Source organism: Peromyscus leucopus, chromosome 3 (genome assembly GCF_004664715.2).
Source record: "Peromyscus leucopus breed LL Stock chromosome 3, UCI_PerLeu_2.1, whole genome shotgun sequence".
Classification (NCBI taxonomy): Eukaryota; Metazoa; Chordata; class Mammalia; order Rodentia; family Cricetidae; genus Peromyscus; species Peromyscus leucopus.
Window position 1 is genome coordinate 144,131,199 of NC_051065.1, and position 26,595 is coordinate 144,157,793.

General features: G+C 49.9%; 1 protein-coding gene across 1 annotated transcript; it reads left to right on the top strand.

Moving 5' to 3' along the window:
- Positions 1-25,422, top strand: Ccnd2 (cyclin D2). The gene is made up of 5 exons (XM_028881541.2): positions 1-467; positions 2,180-2,395; positions 5,023-5,182; positions 12,436-12,584; positions 20,758-25,422. The coding sequence occupies exons 1-5, from the start codon at positions 276-278 to the stop codon at positions 20,905-20,907; spliced, it is 867 nt and encodes a 288-aa protein (XP_028737374.1). The 5' UTR covers positions 1-275; the 3' UTR covers positions 20,908-25,422.
- Positions 25,423-26,595: the final 1,173 nt, after the last annotated feature.

Consider the following 26,595-nt stretch of genomic DNA (forward strand, 5'->3'; position numbering starts at 1 on the left):
CGTCACTGCCTCGCCTCAGAGAGAGGGAGGAGAGCGAGCTGGGGAGAGCGAGGCAGTTCCGAAGGAAGGACCGGTGCGAGTCAGACCGCCCTTGAGGCTCTCTGCTCGCCCACCTTCCACTCTGCCTCCCCCCGCCTTCTCTTTCTCTCTCTCTTTCCCACTTTTTCCCTCTGAAATCTCGAATTTAGCCAAAGGAAGGAGGTAAGGGGAGCGCCCCCTCCCTCCAAAATCTAATAAAACTTTCACAGTTGGGACCGAGTAGTCGCCGGCTGGCCATGGAGCTGCTTTGCTGCGAGGTGGACCCGGTCCGCAGGGCTGTGCCGGACCGCAACCTGCTGGAAGACCGCGTCCTGCAGAACCTGCTGACCATCGAGGAGCGCTACCTCCCGCAGTGCTCCTATTTCAAGTGCGTGCAGAAGGACATCCAGCCGTACATGCGCAGGATGGTGGCCACCTGGATGCTAGAGGTAGGTGTGCTGGCGACGCTCTCAGAGAGAGGCAGTCCTACCAGCTTCACCGTCCCCCCCCCCCCCCGCACCCCTCAGCACACAGGGATCTTAAAACTGAGAGAGGACTACCCCTGCGCTGGCCTCCCTGCGCTCGTGCGCGAGGTGGCCCCGCACCCTTGGACGAGACGCAATTCTGCCCCTTGCTAGATTAACTGGGGGGGGGGGAAACGTGGGTGAGGCAACGATCGGGGGGGGGCATCCCGCTAACGTGTGTCTGCATGTGGCTTCCTCGTCCTCCCATCCCCATCCTGACCTGCTTTGTGGGACCGGTGCCTTCAGTAAGGCCCCTCAAGGGTGTAGGGACCTGAAAATCCACACCAACAGTGGAAGACAGACGCCCCCCCCCCTCACCCCGAGGCTGGGGCAATGCCACCCTGGCCTCGGGTCCCTTGCTGTGTGGTCGGGACTCCGCGTTGGCAGTTTGGAGGGGGAGTAGGGAGGAGAGAATCAGGGAGTTCAGGAGAGCCCCGGAAGTCACACTGGGAAAACGTGCGTTTTGGGGGACTCGGAAAGAACCGCTGCTTTAGTCTCGCTCGCAATCTTTGCGGAGAGAGGAGGGTGCCCACGTATGCACAGCTCTGGACCTGCCGCGCTTTCGCCATGTTGCTTTGCAAACTCCAATTGCAAGGACTGGGAACATTCGCTGGCTCCCCCAAGCACCCCATGATCGTGGTCACCCTCTTTCTGGCCGTGCCCTCTCTCCCAGCCCCCAGATCACCAAGGTTACTTACAGTTTGACTGCTTCTTCAGTGCGCAGATTTGGGTGGGGTAGGAAGCGAGGGAGGAGGTGTGTGTAGAGCGGGCTAGGGGACACCCCCAGATGAGAGATCAGAGTCCCGCGTGCCTCCTGGAGAGGGGTTCCCCGATTCCCTCTCCCCCAGCTCCCAGCTGAGTACAGCCTTCTTAGCTACTGCCCTTGTGGGCCGCACACTCCGCAAGTTTCCGCACGGGGATCCAGAGCCCCTGGGGTGGAGATAACGACCTTAATGACACCCGAAACCTCTATTCCGGGGAGCCTGGAGCCTCTCTGGGGTTTTCAGGCCCAAAGGAAGTTTCTAGGCTTTCCCCTCGATTTTTAATAATTTTTTTTCGAAGCGGTCCCCCCTGCTCCGGCTCCAGCTGCGGCGGCTGCGGCGCGCTTCCTCCTCCTCCCTCCCCCTCTCTCCTCCACCCTCCCCCCCAACAGCGGCCCCTGGGCGGCCGAGACCACCCTGGACAATTTTTTCAATTGTCGGGAATGATAGAATAGGGTCTGGGGATCCGAATGAGACCAAGAAGTAGACCCTTGGAGCTTCCAGAATATTTTTATTGATTTTTTGAAAAGATGACGAAATCCAAAAAAGAGAGTGAGTGAGTTAGAGTGCGGAGAAGTGAGGAGGCGAGCGTCAGGCGGCGGCCGCTCTGGGCTTCGCCTGGGGGTTTGGGGGGACTTTAGTTAACCACTTTTTTCAGCTCTGGGGGAATATCCGAGCCCCAAAGGCTCTTCGGATTTACCCCAGTGTTCTCACCTCGGTTCTAATTGCCCTTTCTATTCCCCTCCCCCTCTCCACAAAAAAATTTAAAAAAAAAATTTTTTTTTTTTGGTTGCCACGGGTTATACTTTTCTTTTCCTCTGTGTCTGATGCTACTTTTTCACTGTCGTCTCGGACCCTTTCCCACTCCGGTTGTAGGTCTGTGAGGAACAGAAGTGTGAAGAGGAAGTCTTTCCTTTGGCCATGAATTATCTGGACCGCTTCTTGGCCGGAGTCCCGACTCCTAAGACCCATCTTCAGCTCCTGGGCGCAGTGTGCATGTTCCTGGCCTCTAAGCTCAAAGAGACCATCCCGCTGACGGCGGAGAAGCTGTGCATTTACACCGACAACTCCGTGAAGCCCCAGGAGCTGCTGGTAATGCTGCTCTCCCTGCTCCTGACTCTGCCCTCCCCCACCCCCATCCACCAACCCCAGGTCCATCTTGGGATTCAGAATTGCCCAGGACAACTGGATCCTTTACACTAACCAGGTGACTCAGTCGGAGATAGCTAGTCTTCTCATGTCAGGGAGTGAACGAAGCTCAAGACCTCATGGAAATTTGTGAGGATGAAATTCAGTTGAGAATTTGAGTGAGTCTTGCGGGTGGGGGTGGGGAGGGGAGGTACAGACTATTTTAGTTAATGATTTTAATTAAGGTCTATATTTCCACTGAACCTTGAGAACACAGTCCGATTTCTCACATGCTACCTGTGTTGTGTCTCCTAAGAGCCTGGAGGTGTCGCAGGTAATGTCTTACAGATCAATAAAATCTCACGATATCAACATACACACAGTAGCTGATCACTAAGTATCGATATATCAACTTTGACGCAAAGTCGTGGCCTTCTATTGGCGGGCTCTAAAGCATGAGTTCTTAGCTCCCGAAGGGACTGTGACTGATACAGTTCCCAGAGGGTCCTGTCTTGGCTCGGATTTTCTGCCAAAAAGGCTTTCCCTACCACCTATCTTTTTTTTTTTTTTTTTTTTTTTTATCCTCCTGCCCCTTCCCTTCACATTGCAGCCCACACACCGAAGGTTCTGCGGCTCTGTTCTGCAGTTTCTGGGGCCCACCTTCAGTGGTTTGCACACCTTTCTCTTGCACTGGTAGAAGAGGACCACCCCCTCTGCCTACTACCCCTTTGCTGGCATGGCCTGGGCCTGCACAAAGTCTCCAAGGCTAAGAATGGCTTCTTGAACTGAGCCCTTTGTGAGGAGCCCTCCTTTCTGGGCTTGTGCTGCCACCTAGTGGCAGACATGTGCAAGGCGGGGGGAGGAATTGCCGAGAATGCAGAGGGGCATGAATGACTTCACCTTTGAACCACTGCCAGATTTCAGCTGCTTCTGGTTTGAGCTGAGAGGCCCCTAAAGGTGCTTTCTTCTGGAAGATCTGCTGCTTTTAATAATGATGCCAGAGGACGAGTTTATGTTCACATTGCCCTAGAAGAAGGAAGGGCTGGGATTCAAGCCATCTCTGGTTTTTTCGTAGTTAAGCGGGTTTTTAATCCCAACTTTCTGCAAAAAGCCAGGGCAGACTTGAAAGCTTATGAATTAAAAAAAAAAAAAAAAAGATTAGAATTGGAGACCAGCTTGTTTTTCTCCCAAAACACATGAAAAAGAACCTTCCTTGTGGCTGATGTACTGGAAGATTTGAGGTGTTTTTCAAGACATCCTAATATTTCTAGGACCAGTGATGCTAACTTTAAGTCTTTCCAAATAAATAAAGCATGCCAGCTTCCCACCTCCTAGCCAGAAGTCACAGGGTCTGGACGAGCCTTCCTATGTCATGGATGAAGAGAGCTTGCTCCAGGACACACCATAGCTAGTTGGTTCTTTGTAGCCTGACCCTGAGCTTTGCAGATGGAGCCGGGTGAGCTGAAGAGTCAGGTCATGGCCAGGCAATAGCTGCCTCTTGTGTTTCTGAAGAGGACTGGTTGGCAGGGACAGTTTCCTTTTGAATGAACCCCACGTTTGGGGGGACACGGAAAAAGCAAAACAAAAACAAAAGAAACAAGGTCTTACATAATTCAAGCTCACCTGAAACCTCCATTCTGCTTCAGAGAGGTAGAATCCCAGGCACACACCCCTCAGGTGCCCATTTTCTTGTGGTTTTATTTTATTTAGTCCAGTTCATTTGAACAGGATTTCCCCTATTTATTTCACAAAAGGAGAGACACAAGCCTGTTTACTAGTGGGACTGCAGGGAGAGGCCCATAAAAGAGACGCTGCAGTGTCCCAGTTGTGCGGGCTGAAGGGGTTTTAGGACCCTGTTTCAGCACCCCCACCTTGCCGCAAATCACTGTCGGCCACATGGGGTTGCAAGTGACCACCTTGGGCCTCTTAGTCATGAAGACAAAGGCCAGTGAAGCCGTAGGAGAAAGCGCCAAGTGTCATATCCCCAAGACTTCTCCATGCTGTGTCAAAGGGGAAAATGTTAGCAGCAGAGAGAAAAATACTTCCTCTCACAAGTAAAGGCCAGCTAATTGGCTGCCAATGAGTTGGGCCAAGGAAGCTTATTTTGTTCCTAATCTGCAAGTAACATTTTTTTTTTTCACGAGAACTAAAGAGACTATTAGTCCTATGATAGAGACACATCCAATAAATTATTGCCACAGTGACACCGTGACCCTGACTAGATCTTGCTATCGGTCCAACTTTTTGGGTGGGCAAGCATCAGCATTTGTGGACATCAGGGTCCTGTGAGTAGGGTTGGGAAGAAAACTGAAGAAAGTCGGGTCTTGGCAATGGTTACCTGGCCTCTCATTATCTTCAGTGGAGCCTGACATTTTCATCACAAGAAGAGCCTGTCAGCGACTGCAAAGCATTGAAGGGCATGGTGACAAATGAGTCGTCCCCCCCCCCCACCCCCCCCCCCAGGATCGTGATCCGACAGCTGAGCCTTAATGAGCATCATTAAAGCTGGTCTGGAACGCAGCCCCTAGCCCAGACCTGGAGTCAGCCTATGGATGTTTAGTACTCTGCCCTCTTCCTCCCGCCCTTTGCAGGAGTGGGAACTGGTGGTGTTGGGCAAGCTGAAGTGGAACCTGGCTGCAGTCACCCCTCACGACTTCATTGAGCACATCCTGCGCAAGCTCCCCCAGCAGAAGGAGAAGCTGTCTCTGATCCGCAAGCATGCGCAGACCTTCATCGCTCTGTGTGCTACCGGTGAGAGGGAGTTCAGGGGCTCACACTAGGGGCGGCAGGAAGTCCTCCAACTCCTGCCACTTTGGGTGTCCTGGGCAAGTGGGCCCGAGTTAGCCAGTCTGGGCTTTCAGTTCTGGCTGGATCCCTCTTTATCAGAACTCGAATATTTTCTCTCCCTGCTTCACTCATAAATGCTTTATGGGGACAGGTGTGGTCAGGGGAAAGAAAGTAGTGCCTGCTAAAATATTGTTTATGATGTCTAAAGTGCTCTTTGAAGATTATATATACTGCTCACTGGTTGTGTTCAGATCTTTAATCTTTTGAGGAAAAGGACAGCTTGGAGATAAGCCCGAGAGGGATCGTAAGGAAGGTGGGGCAAATATAGGTTAAAGGAACTCGACAAGATGAAGCCGCGGCCGCCCTGATATGAGGGAAAGAATTCCTTTTCACTAATTCACTTATTGCCTTCTGGTTGCTCCCTTGGCTGATGAGGGAGTAAACCTTTTGAGCAAAGATTGGTTTTCCAAGCTCTGGAAAAGATTTTGGTACATAGCTGTTACTGGCCCACACCTGGGTAGAAGCCACTAGAAGTGTGGTTCTCAATCTGTGGGTCTCAGCCCCCACAGGGGTCACTTCTCAGGTGCCCTGCATGTCAGACATTTGCATTACGATTCATAACAGTAGCCAAATTGCAGTTATGAAGTAGCAACAAAGTGGTTTTAAGGTTGGGGGGTCACCACAACATGAGGAGCTGTCTTAAAGGGCCGCAGCATTAGGAAGGTTGAGAACCCTGCTCTAGGAGCTTGGGAGTCCAGGGGAGATGTGTCAGGAGTTGTCTCCTCAGGGTCAGAAGGTAAAGAATAACCATGAGTGGGGTGCAGCTCAGTTCACCCGGGGTTCCTGAACTGTGGAGGTGTGATAGGGAGTCGGGGTGGAGTGTAACATTTTAATCCTTGTAATGGCTTAATGTTTGCTAGCTGGTTGTGTACTGAACAATAGGACAAGTGCTTTGTTCGAAGTTAAAAGGTCAGACAGACTTCGTTACTTATCACTGAGTGACCTTGCACAGGCCCTTTCACCTCTCTGGAGTTCAACTCCATCTGCAAAACAAGCTTTTGGATACATCATTTCTCTAGCCTCTGCAGAGTGCATAGGAAAACTAAAACCCACAGCGAGACATGCCCCGTGCTTTATAAGGCGCATGCACGGTACGAATTGTGAAAGTACTCCAACAATAGTGAGCCCCTGTCTGAGACTTGAACTTCGTCACTTAAGGGTGGATACGGCTTTTCCTGCTACTAGACATGGGCTCCGACTGGCTTGTGTGTGGGATTCCACCTCCCACTTTGAGGTGTGTGTGTGTGTGTGTGTGTGTGTGTGCGTGCGCGCGCGTGCGTGCATGTTTCCTGCTGCTGGTTTAGTCCAGCCCTTGGGGACCTGCATCAGCCCTTATGGCACATGTGTCCCAGCTTTTTTGAGTTGGGGATTGGGGGAGTGCACACAGAAGCCTCGTCTTGGCTCGCCTTTGGACCACAGTCCTCCTCTGCTCCCTGCTCTTCTCCTGCCGACTGGCCTGGGCTCTAGAGGTCAGCCTCACATTGACTGGCTCTTTTGTCACCCAGGAACTCAGTCCCTTTCCTCTCTTGCGATGATTCAGTGTGTGTGTGTGTGTGTGTGTGTGTGTGTGTGTGTGTGTGTACCTCTTCTCTCTGGCCCTAGGACAGCTGACCCCCCCCCCCTAAATTCTCCCCACTCACCCAGCTGCCAATGGCCACAGTCCTACTTTGACCTTGACTAACAGGTCTTTGGGGCAGAGAGTGTCCACCACTTCTTTCTCCCTGATCTTGCTCTGGGGTGAGGGGGTGATAGGTGGGATTACCCAGGCTCCGATAGATTCTCCCAATCCTGTATAGACCACAGGCCCATTCTCTATTCTTGGGGATCCCATCCCCCCACTCTTGGCTGTCTTGTCCAGATCCTTGGGGCAGCTGCCAACTTTGGGGCCAAAATGAGGAGCCTGGGATTCAGGGACTGAGGACAGAGGTCCACTGGGAGGTGGAGGCAGTCAGGAAGACTGCCTTTTGGGGGCCTCAGCCTGGCCTCGGGTTTAGCCAAGAAGTGGGAAGGAAAGGGGAGAGTGTACCTCCAGTCAGGTCAGAGCTGTGTTCCAAGTACCAAGCCTGAGGCGCAGACCTGGTGAAAGTGAAGAAGAGAACCACAAGCCTCCTGGGTGTGGAGAGGGTAGGCCTGACCACAGGGTCCTCCTCTCTCCCCTGGTCTGCACTTGGACCCCTGCTGGTGATGGCGGGGTGGGGGGTGGGGGTGGAGGGCAGCAAGCAGGCCGGCAGTCAGCTGGACAGCCTAAACACCAAAGCCTGCTGCTCTTGAGTGACAGAGCTTCGGGGAGCCACGATCTAGTGCACCCAAGAAATGGCAGGACCCTCAAATAGCAGACGCCGAGTGACTCAAGGACCAAAGACAGGAGGCGCCTGCCCCCTCAGCCACAGCTCCCGCGTGCACAGCCCAGTACCTCACAGCCTCACTCTAGCTCCAGTCCTGCAGCCAAGGGTCTTGGGGGTTCACCGTGGCACAGGAAGGGGGCAGTCCTGAGGAGATGGTAGGTAGCCAGCCTGGGGCGATGTTGCTAGTGTATGGGAAAAGCCAGTTGTGAAACAGCTTCTGGCAGTTGCTCTAAGGGATGGCCTAAGCGTATGTGTGTGTGAAAGGGGAAGAGAGCGTGGGCAGTCCAGGGGCCGAGGGAGGGAAGAGTGACCGGCCAGCAGCAGTCTGCCTTGATGGGGCTCTGGGTTAAGGCTGGTGGCAAGGCAGAGAGGTGCCTTCCTCCCCTGTTCAGCGTACAGTGGCCTCTGGGAGAGAGGCGGCCCGAGACTACCTGGTTGTTGCTCTCCCAGCCGGTCTTGGTGGAGGAGCCTGAGGTGTGAGAGGTTTTCATAACTCCAGCTCCTGCCCAGAACCTGTGGCTTCAGGGAAGGCAGAAGTGGCCTCCGAAGCAGGGGCAAGAAGGCCCCCCTGAAAATGACCAGGATCTCTCTTGGACACCAGCAACCTTAACATGCTTAGCATGTAACATCGGTGGTGTTGAGTTTAAACTTGGTACAGGTGCCCCAGATTCCCTGCAGCCGCTTCTTTTGGCGCTGGGAGCCCACCTGTGGCTGCTGTATCCAACTGCCTGTGCCAACCCCACCTCCACCCCAGGGCTTTCGCCCAGGCTTCACCCAGTCTTCTCTTAAAGGCGTCTATTGGTTTCCAGCCCCAAGTTGTAGACAGACTGTGGTGGCCCTGAAAAGTCTGGGGACTTGACTCTTGTTCTAGAATGCAATCCAAACCTCTCTGGTAGCCAGGAAGGAAGAGTGAAAACCACGTATCCACCCGGGAGGCCTCTGAACTGCCCCCAGAGGGCAGTCATGGGGCCAAAAGGAGGAAGTAGCGTGTTGAACTGGAGTTCTGTGAGTGATACTGGTTATCTCACATCCCATCTGGCCGTGAGATGAATGGGTGCTTTTCTCCTCCCACCCAAGCTAACCAACCCCTCAGTAGCTAACAGTTACTGCCCTTGGGCCGTAAGGACAGGTTGTATTGAATCCTTTCTGGGGGTGGCAGATGAGCGTGTGCCGAATGACATCACGGGTGTCGCTTACTGGCCAATGAGCACCCTGGGTCTGAACTTGCACCACCCTCGCTACAGGTTAAGGAAGAGGAAGAAGCAGAGAAAACGGACAGTTTTTCTGGGTTTCCTCCGCCTCAAAAATCAACGTCGCTCCCCCTAGTGGTGAGTGAGAGTAGAGCAGCCCCTGGGAGGCTTTGTTAGTCAGCACTGCTCAGGCTCCTACTTTGACTCAGCGTCAAGCTCTGAGCAGGACCACACACAGCCTCCCAGATTCAGACTCCATTAGCGTAGAACAGTCTGGCCAGTGAAATCTCATCAAAAAGTGCAGATTCCACGTTGCTGGAAACGGAGAACTTCTCCGGGTCCTTGCTCAGATTCGGGAGCCACTCCAGACCCCCAGCCGCTTCTGCGGCATCCTTGGGATCTGGTGCCACAGTCTCCGGCTGACACTGCGGAGGGGGAGGGGGGGGACGTGGAGTTGGGCTTCTGATGAAGAGCCCTGCTTTTGTGTTTCCCTTCACTGTGTGGGAGGTAACTCTGGGGGTTGTTCGAAACCCAGACTGGATCGGAGTACAAAGGCGTCCCAAGTCAAAGGTCCAACACACCTAGTGAGTGACACTGAACGAATCACCTGACACCTTAAGATTTCCATTCACCTGGTATGTGTCCTTGGCCTGCACCTACCAGGAGGGAGTGAGGAGGCCTTGCTCCTGGGCTCTAGGTGAACCACATCAGAATAAATGTGGACTGCATGGCAGAGATAATTACTGACTCAGCAGCTGACTAGGCAGTCCCGGGGGGAGAGCAGTGGAGGGTGAGGATTAGGATCGAGAGTGACTGACATCTGTCATTTGTGGTTTACCGGGAGCCAGGTTCCATGCCTGGGTTAACAGTATAGGCTATTATCATCAGTCCTCAGAATAGCACTGTGAAGAAGCTAAATTCGCACTTAAACTTTCTTTCTCTTTTTCAAGACAGGGTTTCTCTGAGTAACAGCCCTGGCTGTTCTGGAACTGGCTCTGTAGACCAGACAGGCTTTGAACTCAGAATTCTACCTGCTTCTGCCTCCCGAGTGCTGGGATGAAAGGTGTGTGCCAGCACTTTGCCAAGCAAATCACTAACCCTTCTTAGGTCAGAAAAGTTTCTCTTGAAGATATCCGTGTAGTGTATGTGAAGCCAAGCGTAAGATACCGTAATACTGGTGCCGGGCGGTGGTGGCGCACGCCTTTAATCCCAGCACTTGGGAGGCAGAGCCAGACAGATCTCTGTGAGTTCCAGGCCAGCCTGATCTACAGAGTGAGATCCAGGACAGGCTCCAAAACTACTCAGAGAAACCCTGTCTCACCCTCCCCCCCCAAAGAAAAAGAAGAGGAAAAGAAAAGAAAAAGAAAGACACCATACTGGGATGTATTGCTGTGTAATAAATTGGCTACCTGCCATACGAAACTGCTGCTTCTTGGGAACACCTGTTTTACCACAGTGTGGGGTATGGGGGTGACTAGTCATGCATGTTAGAGCACGGCATAAAGAGTCAGTCAGACTCTGCCCAAGGAGGACTCCCCTCAGTACTTTATTAGGGAAAGGGAAAAGGTAGAACCTTCCCTCATAAAGGTCTTGTACCTGTACCCCAGGTAAGGTCATATATCCCTCCGGCTCCACGTGCTAACCTTGAATTGGTTTTGTTAGCGGTGTGGCTGCGAAGTCTACGGGGATGATGCACATGCCTCCTGATCTGGAGCCTGGGCACAAGAAAAGGAACGTTGGGGACAATTCCCTGCCCTGTCACTGCCAGGTGCTCTCACCCAGGGCCTCTATGGGCCCAGGGCCATGGGCTGACTGCCTCTTCTGTACTATGAATGTCACAGAGGGGAGCTAACAAGGTTATTGGACAGAGAAACAGTCTCCTGTGGCCCATACGGGAGAGACCTACAGCAGAGCAAGAGGCAAGGAGGTTGGCTTCGTCACATCCGCTAGGCAGATAGAGAAGACACAGGCAGGACTTGGCGGCCAGCGGGAATTGGGTGAAACCCCATAATATATGGAGGAGAGAAACAGACAGACGGCCAGGCCTACCCAGTGTTCCTGGGATTGAGCCCAGGTGGGAGGGGACGCGTGCACGGTTCGCTGATTCGTAGAGTGCCTAAGAACAGTGGGGATTCAATGCCGAGGCACCGTGTTCTCTGTTGAAAAAGCCTCCCAGTGCCACGCTGCTGCAGGAGGGCATTGCATTGGGAGAAGGGAAGCGCCTAGGTTGCTCTGAGCATTCATGTTCAGCCCAGTAGTCCCCTATGATCTGAAGTGGGACTCATCTGTCCCTCTGTGCTCTGCCTTCTGTCCCCACTGGATGTATTGGTATCCTTGCTACAACTGGTGATCATACACTGGGAAGTGGGCCCCATTTCACAAATGCTACTAGACTGAGTGCTGACACTGTTACCTCTTTAGTTTGTGAGCCCAAGGCAGGGGCAAGGACAAGTTACAATTCCCAGGTGTCCTTCCACCCACAAGGTCATCTTCCATGGTCGATATGCATGTTAAACAGACATCACGTTCATGTTCAATGCATGCATGTTAGCAGTTGGCAGGTCCAGCAGTCGATGGATCATAGTCAGGAAGCCCCTTAGAGAATCACTCAGTAGGAACTAAGTTTAGGGTCCCAAGCTGCCACTCCTACTTAAGGTGAATAACAGTATGATTGGAACGCAAATGTTAGTCTTTGGTATTTGAGTAAAGCTCTGTCCTCTATCCTAATGCTCTGAAGATCCTTAACATATGGTTAGAAGTTGATTGAGAATTAAGGGAATTTGGGCCAGATCACCTCATCTCCTACATTACTGCTTCTGTATTTAGTTTACATGCACACACATGTGAGCATGCACTCATACACACATGCACACACACGCGCGCGCGCACACACACACACACACACACACACACACACACTTAGAAGTGTTTTGCCTGCATGTATGTATGTGTACTATGCACATGCCTGGGGCCTGTGGAAGTCAGAAGAGGACATCAGATCCCTTGGGACTGGAGATGCAGACAGTTCGTGTCGATGCTGAAATCGAACTTGGGTCTTCTGCGGGAGCATATAAGCTGAGTCAACTCTCCAGCCCCTCTGTAGTATTTTTTTACACTTAGCCAGAGACTAGGGCAAGGTCCTGTTGGGAATATCATTCTTCACAAAAGTCCTCATGATTGCCCATCTCCTTGTGCTTTGCCCTCCCTCCTTCAAACCTGTATATGCCTCCTTGACTCTGTTCCACCACCTTCCGGGGAAGATGCCACATTTTATTCACCTCACTGGCCAGGCCAGAGCAAAGAACATGGTACCTGGCATGTATTGACTTCTTGAACGATTGTGGGGGCATAGACTCCCCAGGACGTAGAGCCTTTGGTGACTTGCTGTGTGCACTCAGATAAGTGACCTGCTCTCTTGCCTTGGTGTCCCTTTTAAGATTGAGAAGACCCGTAGTTGGCAAAAGAGCTTCCTGTGGCAGGGGTCAAGGGAGAGAGTGGCCGTGAAGCCAGGGATTCTAGGGCAGTGGCCTCACGCCCTTCTGATTTGCGAGCATCTGCAGGCTGGCAAGCTCAGGCCCCATTTGGCTTCTGTGATTAACTTTCAGCCTCTCGTTCTTTCCAGACTTCAAGTTTGCCATGTACCCACCATCGATGATCGCAACCGGAAGTGTGGGAGCAGCCATCTGTGGGCTTCAGCAGGATGAAGAAGCAAACACACTCACGTGTGATGCACTGACCGAACTGCTGGCCAAGATCACCCACACTGATGTGGTAGGTACCCACCACCTTGCCTGAAACCCGATGTCTCACCTCAAGTCCCCCGGGAAAGATGGTTGGTTTATGATGGTGGGTCAAAGGTTTTGTGTGTGTTTTTTTTTTTTTTTTCTTCTTGGTGTTTGTCTTTGAAGATCAGCGTTTAAGGCGGCGTAAGCTCTAGCAGAGTGACGCCTCCCCATCAAGGTGTGTGTGTGACTGAGGACTGGGCTGTGGGCATGCCAGGCCACCACTCTACCACTGAGTCACATCATCATCTCTTCTCTAACTTTCATTGAGAGACAGTCTCACCAAGTTGCCCAGGCTGGCCTTGAACTTGTGATCCTCCTCCCTCCGCCTCCCTGGTCGCCCGCAATTGCAGGTGTGCCCCACTGACTACCTCCTGCTTCCTCTTGTGGGTGTGAAAGCCTGTGTGTGCCTTAAAATACAGGAGGACCTCAGCAGACGGATGGGAGGGGGAGGGCCGTTGACTGGTTTTCCTCCGTGGGATGGGGTTCATGTCCATTTATGTACACGTTGTCGGGCCTCTGCTCTGCCGTGGAGAGCCTCCAGTTCGGCTACTCCCCTCTGAGGAGGTGAAGCTCAAAGAGGACAGCTAAAGCCGGGCCGTGGCCGCAGAGGAGAGAGCGCATTCAAGATGTGGCCCCCTGTGCTTGCTGTCAAGCCTTCCACCATCCTGTCTCTGCCTTTGCTCTTGATCAAAGCGGTGATGGATGACCAGGCACACAAAGATCAAGTACGACACAAATTCAGGGAACTATTATTAGCTTTAGACTTTTTCCATTCTCTGTGGACGGCCCCAAGTCTGCTGCTGGCTGCCAGAATTCAGAGCTCTTAAACAGGAGAGGTTTTGAGATGGACCAGGATTCCATAAGGTCCTGGTTTCAGTGCCTAGGACATAACAGTTGGAGAGGGTTCCGTCTGGGATGGCTCGCAGAGCCCAGATAGACAGTCCCCTGCGTTTGCCCCAGGCAGCCGAGAGGGTAAAGGAGGCAACCTGGAGGTAAGACAGGTAGTCGTGGAGCTGGGCCCTCACGCCTCTGAGCTCTGACTCCACCCTGGAGACTGTTCACCGCTGGGGCTCCCGGGAACTTGGTATTTGCAAAAGGCATTTGGTCGAAAGGCCGAGCAGAGAGAAGAGTATTGTTGGCTCTCAGGTCCTGGCGCTTCACCATGGAGAGGCTCAGGAATTAGAGTGCCCTGTGAAGGAATTTGCTGGGTTCAAGGGTCGTGTCATGTGATACACAGGCCTGTGGCTGGTGTCTCCCCACGGTATGCTGAGCAGTGGCTGTTTAAACACAGGGAGCTCAAGGCCATCCATCAACTTACCTGTATTGGGCCTTGACCACTAGCTCAGAGAGGTGGCAGCCTTGAAGAGCTTGATAGAACTAAGCCTAGGCTCTTCTCTGAACCAGCTTTCAGATGGGCTATGTTAAATGTCGGTGCCAAAATGTCTGCTTTTCAGGAAGGGTTCCAAAATATAGATTGCAAAGCTCTCTGTCTCTGACCCCAGCACAGTGTGAAGAATACCTTTCTAATTCTCCAAGAGAAGTGTGTGTGTGTGTGTGTGTGTGTGTGTGTGTGTGTGTGTGTGTGTGTGTGTGTAAAACACATGCCACAACTCACATGTGGAGGCCAAAGAACAACCTGCTTTGGTAGTTGACTCTTCTTCTACCATGTGGGTCCTGGGCATTGAACTTGGGGTCACCAAGCTTGGTGATAAGCACCTTTACCCACTGAGCCATCTCGTTGACCCTGGCACTTTGTTTCTGCAAGGGACCTATGTTTTGTCTTAGTTTGGGGGTACAGGTCCATGCTTGATGCTCACAGTAGGCCCAAGAACAGACCTTGCAGTATTCAAATCCAAGCGTGGACATAGGAACTAACGAGATCCACCTCACCTGTCCAGGTAAATGGCTGGTGCCTCAGTAAGTTCCATGTGTACCACTGACCCCTGAAGCTCACTCATCTGCTTCCCAGAAGTGTTTTCAGTGGAAAGGTTGGTGTGTCCGCAGCTTCCCAGGTGCTGAATGCCCTTCCTCCCATCAGCACGTGCTCTCTGAAGAGCTGAATTCCAGAGTGAAGGTCGATAAGACTGCCATTTGGAATGCACTGGTGTTTGGAGGGAGAATTCTGCTTTCATGACCTCTGTTCACCATTTTGTGAATGAAGAAGTGGTGTGCTTGGATCACTCCTCCCCATTCATTTCTGGAAGCACTTAGAAATGCCCAGTTGTTGCAGACTGCTGCATTAGAAAGTAGAAATGGGCAAGGCCTGGTCCCTAGGCACCATGCTAGAAGCTGGAACAGGCAGATGGAGCATAGAAAATCACTTGGCGATTAACAAGAAATGTAAAGTAAGGGCTGGAGATGATTCAGTCGTTAAGAGCACTGGCTGCTCTTCCAGAGCACCAGGATTTGATTCCCAGCTCCCACGTGACAGCTCACAACAGTCCGTAACTCACACATGTGGTGCACAGACACATAAGCAGGCAAAACTCCGATCCACATAAAATAGATGAATTCAGTTTAAAAGAAGGAAAGTAAACCATGGAGGATCCTCACAAGATCTTGGATTAACAAATGCTAGCATGTTCCAAACCTTAAATGAGGCAGGGCACTTCTTTGAATGACGGAACTCATGAGGCCGATTGTAATTTGAGCTGAATAACGTTTGTAAAACATGTCCTTGGACTAGAGAAGCAAAATGTCATATGGCCATGTGATAGGATATTGTGGATCCCTTCAAAAGAAACATCAGCCTGGGTTTAAGCTTAAAAACACTGTGCTAAGTAAAACAAGCCAGACACAGGTCGTATGTGAAGAAGCTGGAGAGGTCAAATTGACAGAAACAAAAAGAGTAACTGAGGTTCCCAGGACCTGGGACGAGGAAAGAAAGGGGAGTCAAGGTAAATGATATAGAGCTTCAGATTGGAGATGCAACATCCTGGGCATCACACACAGTATGGATGTGTATAGCACTAAAATACACTAGAAGTGATTGATTTTATGTCATAATACTTTATCCAGACATATGGATATATATGGGTATATATATACATATGTGAATATAAACACATATAAATTATATATACATATATGGACACACACACATGCACGCGCACATTATGTGTACAAATACATATGAAACATCCGGGACTACCCCTGTGAAATGCCAGCAGGTGTATTGGACTGTCCCATGGATAAGTTAAACCAACACCCAGGACCACATTTACCCCTTGTGACAGATAGCTGACCAGAGTTCCTGAGTCCACCTTGTTCTTTACAGTCTGTTCAGACCTACCATGTTCTGCTCTCACTGTAAGTGGCAACTCACGGACGGTCTGAGGTCAAGGTTGAAAGTAGGTCCTCTTGACTCACCCGCCACCTCTGGACTACATTCCACAGCTCTCTGGCAGCAGATCGCTGGGATTGCAGGGACCCACTCAGCTCTGAGAAAATGGGTCTTTGTTTTTCCATCTTGTTGCCAAAATAAACCGGACCACTCCATTCCTAAGAGAGATCTGAGTGAGAAGCCTGACAGACAATTTTACAGGGAGAGACGTCTCAGAGGGTGGTGTATTTTCGGTACTTTTTACTTCCAGCTACAAGTTAAGAGTTGCTAAAAACAGACCCTAGCCAGGGGGGCAGGCTCGCTCTCAGGGAACTTCTACCTACCCAGGCTTCCGTTGCCAAGGGTGAGTCTGAGAACAGTCCCTGGAGAATCGGGTTCCTTTTCCGTCCCCTCCACAGTGTGATCATGCTTTGGTCCAGCGTTTACCTCACTGTTCAGTTAACTCTGAGGTCTCTTGAATACGACCCAACTAGACTTGGCTTTTTATCCCAAGCCTCTGGCAGTCATGGGGTAGTGAGGCTGGGGAAAGGGAGGGAAGGAAGGAGGAAGGAAAGAAGGACAAAGGACAAGCAGATGGATTTCAAGTGTCTCTCATTCATTCAGGACTTTTGGAAAGATTTACCATCTATCTAGATCTACCTATCTGTATGTATGTGTGTAATTAAACGTTAGTTAACATGTCGGAAGATTTATCTTAGCGCAAGCCATTTAATCTTCACTCTCCGTCACACACTTAACGAAGTATAGAGTGGAATTTAGGGCTGGTGTGAGGCGCAGTGGTAGGATGCTTGCCTAACATGGGCAAGGCTCTGGGTTCAATCTCCAACATTTCCAGAAAGGAAAAAAAAATTGAATTCAGGCTTCCATGTTCGAAAGATATGAGGAAGTTTCTAGAAGATATTTAATAGAACAAATACAGGTTCTAGTCGCACAGCCAGCTCTACCTGGGTTACATCAGAACTCCTTGGCATGTTTTCAAGAACTGCCCAGAGTAAATTCTAGAATTTAGGGTTGTCTTGGCATTTTATGATACTGCTTGTAATTGTAAAACAAATAACTTCCGTGCAAACGGATCGTTTGGGGCCCCAGGTTTTCTGTGGGGTCCCTGGCATCTCTTCTGTTCCCCCTTAGCTCGAAACTTGGTGTTTTCTCAAGCCGTCTCTGTGACCCATGTCCCTCTTCAGTGGGCTTCATAGGGTCAGGAATTCTGGGAAGCATGGTTGGAAGGCGGGCTGGGGGCGGGGGAGGTGGGCTAGAGCTGGGGGCAGCCTGCCTCCCCCCCTCCTCGTTTCTTGTCAGCCTCATTTGGTATGCAAGGAAACGGGCCAAACAGCCTGCGAAGAAAGGAAGAATGAGATAGTTTCCTAAGTTGTCTCTGCCTGAGTTGGCCGCGGGTCTGGGACTCATTCAGCCCTTTGTCCCCCTGTTGAGTGCAGTGCGTGTGTAGTGACAATGGATTGATGCAGTAACACTGAGGGCTAATGGTTGGAGTTCCGTGGGCCCATTCATGGAGGCGGTGGAGGGTGCAGGGCAGGGAGCTCGAGCCAGCAAGTGGAGGAAGTCGGAGGCCGAGTAACGAGCTGGAGATCACAGCCGCTGCTGTCAGGGCTGTGAAGATGGGGGGCCGGGGCAGAGCAGGGAGGGGGCCGTCATCAGAGGAGTTGGAGGGGTGCCCGACCTCCAGCGCAGTGGAGTGCCACCTGTCCGGCTGACAGACTAGCATTATAGCTTTCCTTTTAATCAGCTTAATTTGGGGCATCTTAACACAATGCCTGCTGCTTTGGGAGGCTGCCGCAAAGCCGAGGTCCTGGAGTTCCCGCTTGTCACAGGGATGTAGCATCTTTTCATCAGGGGCCTTGTTGTCATCACCCCTACACACGCGCGCACACACACACTCGGCCTGGGTCTTCCTTTCTGGAGACTCTCTGTCCATTATGCCCTTCCTTGCATCCCAAAAGAAGCAGGGCCATTGGAAAGAGAGAGTTCTCAAATTGGCAACTTGTGTGGATTTTCTGCCGTCATTCAGGGACAAGCCACAGACACCATTCCCCAGCTCCAGTTCCCAGTTTGGTCTCTGTAGGCCTCTTACAGCTCCACATTTGTTGATACTCTGATTATGTATTAAGATATCATTTGTGAGTCCTGTCTCTTTGGAATTGCCCTGAACTCCACACTTCTCTCCTGCGGCCTCCTGGCACAAGCTGTGTGGCTGGGTTGGAGGCGGGGCTCCTCTGTCTTTCTAAGTCACCCCCTACCCGACCCCTGCAGCTAATAATCTGCTTATTGTAGATCCTGACTCCCCTGCAATGGTGTCCTCTTTGCTTCCCGCCAGCTCATAGGAAGTTCACTTGCCCTGTGAGGCCCAAAAAGGGCTCCTACAAAGAAGCAGAGGGATGATCTCCTATACTAGGACTGTTGACGTTGGAAGGGCACAGTGCAGATTTCTCCACCTGCAGGAAGTGGTGCGTCCTCCATGGTTTCTGCAGGGCAGGCTCTTGCCCTTGAGATTTTCACCTGCCTGAGCCAGGACTGAGGGATCCTAGTTAAAAGTAGAAATGATAGCGGACAACTTGGGGGGAAGTGGAAACTGATGGCTAGTCGAGCAGAGACCTCAGATGGGGGGAGCGGTCTACTGTGTGAGCAGCAGGTGGAGTTCCAGCTGTCCTTCCTAGGTTAACCACATTAGTCCTTGTTCTCTTCTCCAAGTGAGAGGGACCAAAGGTCAGGGGTCACCTAGTCGGTAATGATTTGGTTTTCAATTAACATTGGAAAGGAGAGTGTACATTTTGTATGAAAATCTTTAGATCTTCATCCATTGCTTAGAATAGCCTGTGAACCTGCCCTTGGCTGAAAGGTGTGTCACATCACACTGGAAATCATTTTGAGCCATTGGCTCTGAAAGTCCTGTAGAAGTGACTGCCAGATGTCCTGTCTTCCCTGTAGGGGTTTCTCTACAGGGTTTTAAAGGGTTGTCCCTTTAAAGTCTCGGGCAGCTAGAAGGCAAGGCTTAGTAGGAAGAGTCGGGAAACTGCCCATCCTAAAGCCAAGTCCTTAAGCTCTCTGCAGGCTGATCTCCGCGGAGGACCATCTGGTGTGATTCAGACACTGGTACCATGGAGATGTACATTGGTCATAATGATAGGGTAGATGTGCCAACCCAGATGATCTTGCCCACAGATCAGGATGATCCTCGGCATATGAGTTCCTCATTTGGCATTGTTGAAATTGGCTTGGTGACTCCTGGTGCTGGGCCACACTCTCTCTAGGACCAGACCTGTGGCACATCCTTGTCTTAAATAATTGCTGATCCATACCTTCCTTTAAAGAAATCTAAGATGGGCATGTTTGTGTGCCTGCAGTCCCAGCTCCTCAAAAGGCTGAGGTAGGAGGACCTCTTGATTATAGCCAGCCTGAGAAACATCCAATCTCAAAGTCCAAAGGATTCTTTCAGATTCCAGGACAGATAGAGCCATTACCACACACACATAGTAAACAGTGATTATTTATTGATCTGCTGCTTAGGAGTTCATTTTTACAGATGGAGAAACAGAGATTGGGGTTGACTAACAGAGCGATGCCCTGCCAGTATGGAGTGAGCAGCAAACTCCACCCTCCTTTTTCCCATCATGCTCAGGTTCCGGGGACATTTCACCTCTGACCTTTGCTCTTAGTCTGCTGTCGCTCCTCATCTTCAAGCTATAGTTTGAAATGTGGAGCAGATGAGAGATAGGAAAGAAAAAAATGGATGGAGGTGGGAGGGAATGGAAACTTCGCTCCTTGCTAGCTAATGCCAACTTTATTTTAGGTCTTTGGAAAATAAAGATAATGCCTTTGTGCTTGGAAAAATAGCAGCCTCTAGGTGGTGAGATTTGCACAGTGAAATAAACAGAGGGGAAGTGTGTATTAATATGTGGGCAGGCAGGGGGAGCCTCTGGTTAGCACAGTTTCTTGACGCATAGACTGCTTCGTAGCGCAGGGAGGCAGAGCCAAGAGGCTAAGGGGGAAAAGTCCCTACTAGGAGCAGTTTTCTTAGCTTGTCCCCCGCTCCCCCAAGCTTCTAGCTTGAGCCATAGTCCCATCCCAGTGACAGCATGACTTGCCCTCACATTCCATGTCTCCCAGCTAATAGAAGCTTCTGCCTGGGGCAGCTCGCTCTGGACTTTCCCTACCAAATATAGACTAATAAAGGCAACAGTGCAAATTCTTGCTTATTCCCAAATTGGACAAGCTCAAGCGTCCTGAGGTTTGTAAACATTCTGCATTGTGTTTTTGTGAAAAGAGTTCAAGGGTGGTAAATGAGCAGAAAATACAGAGATTTTTAGTTTCTGAACACTTTAAACGGTTAGGCATCCCCCTTGTTACCTATTCATTGGTTGTTGGCTTGGTTAACAGTGTGGCACCTTGTAGGAACCAAGTCCTTCTGTGCCACCTCCAACCTTTCCGGACAGAAAACCTCATGGCCCCTTGATGTCCAGGCAAGGGCTTTTTTTTTCTTTTTCTTAAAGCTGGATCACTTTCTGGTCCATATGTTTTAGAATAAGAATGCCTGGGTTTCAGTTGAAATGTCAGCTCCTATTGGCTCAATCTGGGATGGACTTCTAGCTCGTTGCCAGATGGTGCTGATGCTGCTGGCTCATGTACCCCACTTCATGTACTGAGCTTCCATGGCATTTGAGAACATCTCTCCTCTCCTTCATATTTACTCCTACAGAAAGATGAGTACAGGGTGATGTGAGTTGGGTTGTGTCTGTCTCTGGGAGACGTTTTGTTGCAAGTGCTTATGCTAATAGCTTCCGTCTGGACCGCCCTCCTCCAGGATTGTCTCAGAGCCTGCCAGGAGCAAATCGAGGCTGTGCTGCTCAGCAGCCTGCAGCAGTTCCGTCAAGAGCAGCACAATGGATCCAAGTCTGTGGAAGATCTGGACCAAGCCACCACGCCTACAGATGTTCGGGATGTTGACCTGTGAGGATGCCGTGCGGGGCCTGCAAGAGAGAGGCGTGTGTTGTCATCTGCTCGCTCCTTCTCTCTCTAGTTACATTTTGTTCTTTGTGTTTTAGGATGAAACTTAAAAAAAAAAAAAAATTCTGCCCCCACCTAGATCATATTTAAAGATCTTTTAGAAGTGAGAGGAAAAGGCCCTATAATTGAAATGCATGTGGTGCCTGCTCAAAGTACAGCGAAGTACCCTTGTATATGCAAACAGCTATTGTTTGATGATGTAAAAGTCATAGTCAGATGCTTACAGGAAAACTCGCAGACTAGCTCGAGATTATGTACACCTGCAATATGGGAACAAATTAGAGGAGACTGTCTTTTGTGCTTGTGAACTAGTGCATATGCCCCTTTTCGTAGAATTGCAAGGAGTTGTGGATGCCAAAAAGGCATGATTAGATTGCAATGCAGTGAACCCAAGAAGGAATCAGAAGCAAGCAGGGACATGCTGGAGAGGTTGTACAGAACTTCCTGTCCACATGACTGAACCATTTTGGATGTAAGAAGCGCCTTGACGCCTCACCACGTGTTACCAAGACTTAGCATGGCGAGGTCTCTACGTTGCATATTCTCACTGTATACAGTAGCTGCTATCTAAGGGATATGTCTTTTGCCAGTTGGACACAGGCGATTGGTTCCTAAGTCTCATATCTGGTGAGTTTGTGCTTCTTCCTCCAAACATGGTTCACTATCGATGTATCCTACTGTTACCTAATGGAGGGAATTAGCTATGGGCCATGACCAGAATTCATCTAAATGGGGGCAGATGGAGACCACAAGCAGAATCCGAAACTAAGCTTTCCTATGTAACAGAAGAGGCCGAGGTGATCTTTAATCCCTTATTAGGAAAAAAAAAACGACAACTTAGCTTCTGGTGCTGACTGGCATGTCTGGTCCACAGTTTGATGCTGTTATAAACCATTCCATTAGAAAAGCACTTTGAAAAATTGTTCCGGGGTGGGGTGGGGTGGGGGTGGGGTAGATGGGATGGTTTATGCAATGTTGAATACTCCTTCCTTCTTTGCCCCTCCCCTTCCGGTCCCCTTCCGGTTACTGTTCATTTCTGGAGTCTGATGTTCTGGTACCTAGCTCTGGTGTCCCTACCAGGACTAAGAGATCCTTCTGCTGACATTCCCATCCCAGCCTAAAAACAAAGGTCTAAACCATTCTGATGGCATAGAAGGATTGATCCCCGTCTGTATTTTTCTACTTTGAACATGGAAAAACGTCAGGGTGTGGCATTTTATTCCCTTTTCCATTTTTCTGTTTGTTTGTTATTTTTACCGCCAAGTTATAGTATTCATTGTACTTGAATTTTTCCTCTCCCACTTCTTTGAGGCAGTCAGTAAACAGAAGTTGGAGCCACAGCCGTTGATTGACAGGTAATGAAGCTATTTGTTAGAATACTTGTCTTTTTTTTTTTTTTTTTTTTTTTTTTTTTTTGAGAAAAGATCAGAACAGGGCTGCTTTGGAGAGTTAAGTTCATACACAGGTTCCGCCTTGTTTCATAGTATGAGGGTTGAAGATGGGGAAACATCTAAGGGTCTCTTATCTTTTGTTTTTCTTTTGTTCTGTTTATTATTATTTTTCGCTGCTAAGCTGAGGTCGTTCATTCTCTATTCACATTAACAGTACCTAGCTGTAATGTTTCACGGTGTGCTGCTATTTTAGAAACATTGTTATAATATATTATTTTACTGCTTAAATTTCAAGTCCTGAAGTAGATGGTTGAGATGAGTTCTTTGTACTGGAAAAGCTTTTCCTCGGTTCGTTTCCTTCCGGTAGCGTATTGAGTTCTATTTCATTTTGTTTGGTTCCTTTCTATCATGGTTCTTCTTTTTTTTCCCCCCACCTCCTCTGATCACATTCTTCAAAGTATTCTTTACCTCAGGTTTACTGGACAAAATCAATAATGATAACCATGTTCATTTTTGTTTTCATAATACCTCACAGCTATACAGTTTCTGTTGGGATGGCCGCCAGCAGGAGGCACAGGGTGGAGGTGGGGAGGGCATGCAGAAGCTGGGCAGCCTCGTAGATAGAAGGCGGAAGGGGTCTGACCCCAGGGTCTCAAGCACAGGGATCTTTTCTGTCTCGAAGGTCACCAGGCTCCCCCTTGACCCAGGCTCCCTCCTTGTGATAAAAGAGCACATAAGGGCTCCTCCACACAAGGCAGACACTTGGCAGACACAGGCAGTGGACTGGGTAAGCCTGATTTGCATGCAGTCACCAGGATCAGTAATCAAGAATTCTGGCAGACAGGAGACACCCCCACCCGCATCTTGTAGCCCATTCAGAAACAGGACATTCTTCTTCATAGGGTCCCTTCATCATGAAAGTTGACCAGTTTACTTCTCCTTGGCACTGACACCCCAACTTAGGATGGTCTTCAAAGTCTTCCTAGGACTGAGTCTTGGGCGCTGAGTCTGCAGCCTACATTTTCCCTCGTGTCCTCCACAGTGGCAGGCAAGTGCTGTGCAGGGCCAGGGTGTCTGTTGGTGGCATTGAATGGCTTCGGGCTTTAAATCCCATTGAGTGGGCCAGATAGGAAGCACAGGTTGAATGAGTTTGGGACGCATGTTGAAAGGGAGTGAGAGGCTGTTCCTCTGGCCTCGAGTGTATTTAGGAAGGATCAGGACTCGGTGAGTTAGCAGGACCCTAAAATTCTAGGGAGTTTGTGGGGGGGCCGGTGGGTGATGACTTGGCAAGTATGGGAGGGGAAAGGAGCAGCCTGCAGCTAGCCCGTGTTTATCCAGCGCTCACACTGCACAGCACACTCTTCTGGTCTTTAAGAGCCTGACAGACACAGTCCCTTGAGTTCTTGGGCAACTGGGGTGCCTAATGAGTTACACAAGGCACACACGACCTTGGAGTTTAACAGAAACACAGAAGGAAGGCAGCGGACGCACCAGGGAAGAAGCAGGCTACTGACTGCCTCTCTAGTCTCTTATCTCGGATGGAGAAGACACTTCCTGTCTGCCCTCCTCGGAGCCTGTGTGAGGAGGTGTGCACAGTGGCTCTTCTGCCCGCTCTTTGCTCACACAAGGAAAGGGAGCCTGGATCCCTTGGTGACCAATACCCTCTGCTTAGATCTGAGTCTCCTTGGTAGTATTTTTGTCCCAGAGGGGTATAAATCACCCCGTGGATTCCAGCTTGCTCCCCCTGTCCCCTTCACATCCTACAAAAGGGATTGCAGACTCTGGTCTTTTTCTGCCTTGTTAATGAACTTTTCTTTGTTTTGTTTTTTGTTTTTTGTTTTTTTCTTTGTCATCATTGTTGTTTGTGCTTTCTCCACCTGTGGGGGCTAAGTTGTTCCCCCAGCTTGCCAAATTTTGATCCTTCCCTGTTTTGACCAAATCCTAGCGGGGAGGAAACCCTAGTATGCCAAAAATAATATGCTAAGCATTAGATTCAGAACAGTTCCTAATAGCCAGGCAGCCTGCGAGAGGATAAAGGCTGACCATCTGCCAGTGCTGAGTAGCGAGCTCCTTCTAGAAGGGACAGCTTTTAGAGGTTGCTTTGGTTTGAACTGTCCCCAGGATGCCATCGAAGAGCAGGGCACATCTTGGAGGCAGCCAGCTTTGAGGTGTGTGCCCATCAAGACAGACTCCTCTCTAGCAGCTAGCCAGGTTGGGGGTATATGTAGCTGCCTTGGATCCCATCCTGTTACTAGTAAGATAAGCAACCCCTCAGAGGGAGCGTAATAGTTTTCTTATAGTCTAGCTCTTTGGGGACCTACCAATCTGTGCCTTGAGAGCTGTAGTACCAACAGACTAAGATTGGATGGCTTTCACAAAGAGGGCAGATGAGCTTTCTCTGCATGGGCTATGGGGACAGGACTGGGAAGATCACGCTTGTACTTTATGTCCTGTAAATACCGATTGTCTAGTTCAAGAGGGTATACTGGTGGTGTGGAAACTGGAGGTAGCAATAAGAAGTCTAAGTAAGACAGCTGACTTCGAAGCCCAAAGGATTCCTCTTTGCTTATCTTAGACAGTCCAACCTTGGGAATAGCTTTAAAAGGGAAATTAATACCGAGACAGCGAAGTCCCCTTGAGACAACAAGCCCCTCCATAGGTACACATTGCACACAGGCTTTTATCGGTGCAGACTCCGGGGGTGTGGGGGTTGTGAACAGCTGCAGCACACTCATTCATTTGTACTAAATTGGGTAGGAAGATCCAGGAGGTGTGACTTCCTTACCCCATGTGGCCTTTGACGATGCTAGCACAGAAGAGGCGCTTGGAGCCGGAACCTGTGCCCCTCTGCTTTTAAACTTGGCTGGGCTATCAGACCCATTCTTGGCTCTAGTTTTAAGATGCCAACAACAAATACACACACTTGATGGAGCTGCAGATCCATCACTTTGCCTGCAGCCCACTTGTGGGGGAGAAGTGCCTTACTGACCATAGCCGTGACGGTAGCCACTCGATTTTAACAGGTGCCTATCTTTGCAAAAAAAAAAAAAAAAAAGAGAGAGAGAGAGAGAGAGAAACACATTAAAAGGGTCTCTTAATTTTCATTGGCTGTCATTTTTTTCCTGAGACAGAGTTTCTTTATGTAGCTTTGGAGCCTGCCCTGGAACTCACTCTGTAGACCAGGCTGGCCTCAAACTCACAGAGATCCACCTGCCTCTGCCTCCCGAGTGCTGGGATCAAAGGCATGCGCCGCCGCTGCCGCCGCCGCCACCCGGCTGGCTGTCATTCTTATGCTGATCATCTTGTATGTCCCCAGCAAGTCACCAGGCCGTCGAATTGTCTCCATTATGTTTATTATCCTTCTGCCGTGTACCTCAGATCTATCAGTTATGATCTCTTGTCTTGGATTATTTTTTTTCTTTTTTCTTTTTTAATTTGCTTTAAGAGTGTGATGCCATATCAAATCAATGTTATTCTCTCACAGTGTACTCTATAACAGGTGTGGGTGGTTTTTATGGTTGGGATACTAGAAAATGCTAAAGTAGCATGATCAGTGTGAACAAAAAAAAAAAGGTCTGTAGGAAATTTGGGGGAAACATGTTGTAATGACTATGATGGTGGTGACATGGTCAGCTGTTAAGTTTTAAGTGATTTTTAAAAAAAAAATAACTTGTTCTTCTGACTAGTTTGAAGTTGGATTTGAGGATGGAGTTGTAAGTGGTTTTGAATGCAATTAGGTTATGCTATTTGGACAATAAACTCACCTTGACCTAAAATGTCTGGCCATTGTTGACTTATTTCCAGACTGGTGGTCCTGAGCCTGGAATACACCTGCCCTGACTCAGAACTCTGCTGGCAACAGTTGTTAACGATATAAAATACAAATCATAAGCCAGAAGTGAAACCACATCCATGTCTTTGCAATGGGGAATTGTTGACCCCCGCCCTTCTTTGGACCACAAATATAACCGGATACAAGTAGAAATATCCCAGTCTCTTCATGAGGTGCCTGAGTCACTCCTGTTAAGATTGGGTTTCCATGACAGCCCCTGGCTTTTGCTAAATACTCTCTCTTGGCTATGAGTGAGTCTTATGGTGTGGGTGCCAGAAGCCCACAGTGCCATCTCCAATTTTTGGGGTGTCTTCATGGATCACCACCCTCAGCCAGGTGACTTTCGCCTCATGTTCCTAGAAGTTCCCATACAAAACCTGACGCTCTCTGCATCTCATGCGAGTCCTAGTCC

Coding starts and splice junctions, on each gene's coding strand:
- Ccnd2 (XM_028881541.2), top strand. CDS start 276: ATGGAGCTGCTTTGCTGCGAGGTGGACCCGGTCCGCAGGGCTGTGCCG. Junction 468..2,179: donor TGGCCACCTGGATGCTAGAG/GTAGGTGTGCTG, acceptor CTCCGGTTGTAG/GTCTGTGAGGAACAGAAGTG. Junction 12,585..20,757: donor AGATCACCCACACTGATGTG/GTAGGTACCCAC, acceptor GCCCTCCTCCAG/GATTGTCTCAGAGCCTGCCA.